The sequence below is a fragment of the Parus major genome, chromosome 21 (assembly GCF_001522545.3).
Source record: "Parus major isolate Abel chromosome 21, Parus_major1.1, whole genome shotgun sequence".
NCBI classification, from domain to species: Eukaryota; Metazoa; Chordata; class Aves; order Passeriformes; family Paridae; genus Parus; species Parus major.
The window spans coordinates 667653-670869 of NC_031789.1; the positions used below are offsets into that span (position 1 = coordinate 667653).

The following is a 3217-nucleotide window of genomic DNA, read 5'->3' on the forward strand; positions in this document are numbered from 1 at the left end:
GCGGCGGCCCAGCAGCGGGACAGCGCCCTGCGGGAGGTGAATCCCGCACAAAAAACCCTTCCCGTGCCCCCCCAAACCCCGCAATGGCCCGAGGTTCTGCTCCGGGCAGGCGGAGGAGGCGCGGGCGCAGCTGCGGGCGGCGGCGGAGGCGCGGCGGGAGCTGCTGGAGGCGCAGCGAGAGGCTCGGGAGAGCAGCCAGGGCGAGCGGCGGAGGGCGCAGGAGGCTCGGCGGGCCCTGGAGGACGCGGAACGGGAGAAGGAAGCGCTGCAGAGCTCCAGCGAGGAGCTGCGGGCCGCCCTGCGGCGCTCCGAGGGGGAGCGCATCAGGTCCGGGATGAGGGACGGGCTCGCCGGGAGGGGCAGCGAGAGGGGGCAGCGCCTCGCAGGGGATGGGCAGCGAGAGGGAATGGCCGAGCTGCAAGGGACAGAAATCGGAGTGTGGGTGAGACGAGGAGCTGCCCGAATTGGGAGGTGCAGGAGCTGGGAGATCTCGGGATGAGGGAAAGCAGGAGCTGGGAGATGCAGGAGTTGGGAGATGCGGGATCTGAGAGATGCAGGAATTGGGAGATGCTCGGGATGAGGGAAAGCAAGAATTCAGAGATTCAGGAATTGGGAGATGCAGGAGCTGGGAGATGCTCGGGATGAGGGAAAGCAGCAGTTGGGAGATGTTCAGGATGAGTGAAAGCAGGAATTGGGAGATGCAGGAATTGGGAGATGCTCGGGATGAGTGAAAGGAGGAGTTGGGAGATGTTCGGGATAAGGAAAAGCAGGAGCTGGGAACTTCAGGGGTGACCCCCCATCCTGGAGGGGGATGCCTGCTGTGCTGGGGGTGATGCTGGGACACCAAAGGCGTTGGGATGGGGCGATGCTCCAGGTCAGGAGGACACTGAGGAGCAGGAGACGGAAATGTGGGGCCGGGGGACAGCCGGGATGGGCCCAGCCCCCGCTCCCCGCTGCCGCAGCCTGAAGCGCTCCGGGGAGGACAAGGAGCAGCGGCTGGCGCTGCTGGAGGCGGCGAGGGCGGCGGCGGAGCGGGAGGTGTCGGAGCTGCGGGCGGCGCTGCGGGGGCTGGAGAGCGCCCGCCTGGAGAACCGCCGGGAGCTGCAGGAGCTGCGCCGACAGGTCAGGGACAGCGGGGGACAGCGGGGGGACAGCGGGGGGACAGCGGGGGACAGCGGGGGACAGCGGGGGACAGCGGGGGACAACGGGGGGGACACAGAGCCTCCCCGAAGCGCTGGTCCCCCCGCGGGCAGGTGAAGGAGCTGGACAGCGAGAACAGCCGGCGGGGCAGGGAGCTCGGGGAGCTGCAGGCCAGGGTGGCCCTGGAGGAGCAGCGGGAGCAGCGGAGCCGCCGCGAAGCCTCCGGCCTCAGGCAGAAGGTGGCGGAGAGCGAGGCCGGCACCGAGGCTGCCAGGAAGGAGGTGTGGGAGTCCCCAAAATCCCATTGCGGGCGTCCCACATCCCCAAGTGTCCCTGTCCGCCCCAGAGCTGGCTGTCCTGGGGCTGGTGGTGTCCCTGTCCCCTCAGGCCCAGCCTGTTGTCCCCAGTCATAGCCATCGCTGTCGTATCCGGTGTCCCTGGGTGTTCCCATTGCTCCATCCCCGCATCCCTGAGGTTCCCTGGGACCCCACTGCTGCATCCCGTGTCCTTACGGGTTCCCCACCCCTCCCAGTCCCATTCCCAGTCCCGTTCCCGGTCTCNTGGGGTGATGTCCCATGGGTGATGTCCCATGGGGTGATATCCCATGGATGATGTCCCATGGGTGATGTCCCATGGGGTGATGTCCCATGGGTGATATCCCATGGTTGATATCCCATGGATGATGTCCCATGGGGTGATGTCCCATGCTGATGTCCCATGGGGTGATATCCCATGGATGATGTCCCATGGGTGATGTCCCATGGGGTGATGTCCCATGCTGATGTCCCCTGGTGATGTCCCATGGTTGATGTCCCATGGTGGATATCCCATGGTTGATGTCCCCTGGTGATGTCCCATGGATGATATCCCATGGATGATGTCCCATGGGGTGATGTCCCATGGGTGATGTCCCATGATGATGTCCCATGGTGGATATCCCATGGATGATGTCCCCTAACCGTGGTCCCTCAGCGGAGCTGGCCGTGGCGCGGCGCGAGCGGGCGCAGGAGCTGCGGGAGCGGCGCCAGGCGGTGGCGGTGGCCGAGGCGGCCGCGGTGACGGTGGCCCTGCAGAGCGCCCGCGACGCCCACCGGGACCAGCTGGAGCAGCTCCAGCGTGAGAAGGTGCCCTGGTGGGGGGGCACGAGGATCTGGGGCTGCGGGAGTGATTTTGGGGGGGATTTTGGGGTGCTGTGGTGGAGTTTTTTAGGGTGTAAGGGTGATTGTTTGGGTGTGATGGTGATTTTGGGGGGGTTTAAGGATGATTTTTGGGGCACAATCCTGGTTATTGGGGAGCAATATTGATTTTTGGGGTGAAATGGTGGGTTTGGTGGCTCAGAGGTGATTTTTGGGGTGAAATGGTGGGTTTGGTGGCTCAGAGGTGATTTTTGGGGTGAAATGATGGGTTTGGATGCTCAGAGATGATTTTTGGGCTGCAATCTCGATTTCTGACATTTCCCATTGCTGGTGGACGCCGCTCAGGGTGCGGCTCCGGTTGTTTGGGGGTCGCTGATGGTTTTTGGGGCTCACTGGTGATTTTGGGCTTGGCAGGAGGAGCTGGAGGCCGAGCGGGGCCGGCTGGTGCAGGAGCACGAGGAGCTGGTGGCCGAGCTGGCAGCAGCACGGCAGCAGCGCCACAGCGAGAAGCAGCAGGTGGGTGGCCTGATGTCCCCAGCCCTGTGCCAGCCCCGATGTCCCCAGCCCAGTGTCCCCAGCCCTGTGCCACCCCCGTGTCCCCCCAGGCTCTGGCGCTGCAGGAGGAGGAGCGGGTGGCCCTGGCGGGGACACTGGCGGGGCTCCAGCAGAGCCTGGACAAGGCCATGGCCGAGCTGGAGCAGCGGCGGCAGGAGGTCACCGGCCACCAGGAGAAGGAGCAGGTGGGTTTGGGGGGCTCCCGGCACCCACAGAGCCCCACAGAGCCCCACAGAGCCCAGGTGTCTCCCCATTGCCAAAGCGACCCCCTCTACTGCAGACACCCCTGCGCGGGTGTCCCCCGTGTCACCCCCCAGCTCCTGGGCATCCCCCACTGCCACCACTCCGGTCTCAATATCCCCCGTGGTCCCCCCATTGCAGCCCCC

General features: G+C 65.6%; 3 protein-coding genes across 3 annotated transcripts in view; all 3 read left to right on the forward strand.

Annotated features, from left to right (window-relative positions):
* LOC107213503 (rootletin-like) overlaps positions 1 to 499 on the forward strand; it is a 10414-nt gene extending 9915 nt beyond the window's left edge. Inside the window, exon 6 of the mRNA XM_019008729.2 lies at positions 94 to 499. Within this exon, the coding sequence (XP_018864274.1) occupies positions 94 to 499 (406 nt within the window). The remainder of the gene's footprint in view (positions 1 to 93) is intronic.
* Positions 335 to 1678, forward strand: LOC107213598 (rootletin-like). The gene is made up of 2 exons (XM_015648174.3): positions 335 to 1122; positions 1254 to 1678. Exons 1-2 carry the CDS (start codon positions 907 to 909, stop codon positions 1551 to 1553), a joined length of 516 nt encoding a protein of 171 aa, XP_015503660.1. The 5' UTR covers positions 335 to 906; the 3' UTR covers positions 1554 to 1678.
* A 409-nt stretch (positions 1679 to 2087) lies between these two features.
* LOC107213504 (rootletin-like) overlaps positions 2088 to 3217 on the forward strand; it is a 9173-nt gene continuing 8043 nt past the window's right edge. The window contains exons 1-3 of the mRNA XM_015648000.1: positions 2088 to 2264; positions 2691 to 2792; positions 2882 to 3020. Coding sequence (XP_015503486.1) covers positions 2088 to 2264; positions 2691 to 2792; positions 2882 to 3020 — 418 coding nt within the window. The remainder of the gene's footprint in view (positions 2265 to 2690; positions 2793 to 2881; positions 3021 to 3217) is intronic.

Excerpts from the sequence above, each read along its gene's own strand:
- LOC107213598 (XM_015648174.3), top strand. The coding sequence starts at position 907 with ATGTGGGGCCGGGGGACAGCCGGGATGGGCCCAGCCCCCGCTCCCCGC. Across the intron at positions 1,123-1,253 it reads TGCAGGAGCTGCGCCGACAG|GTGAAGGAGCTGGACAGCGA; the intron begins GTCAGGGACAGC and ends CCCCGCGGGCAG.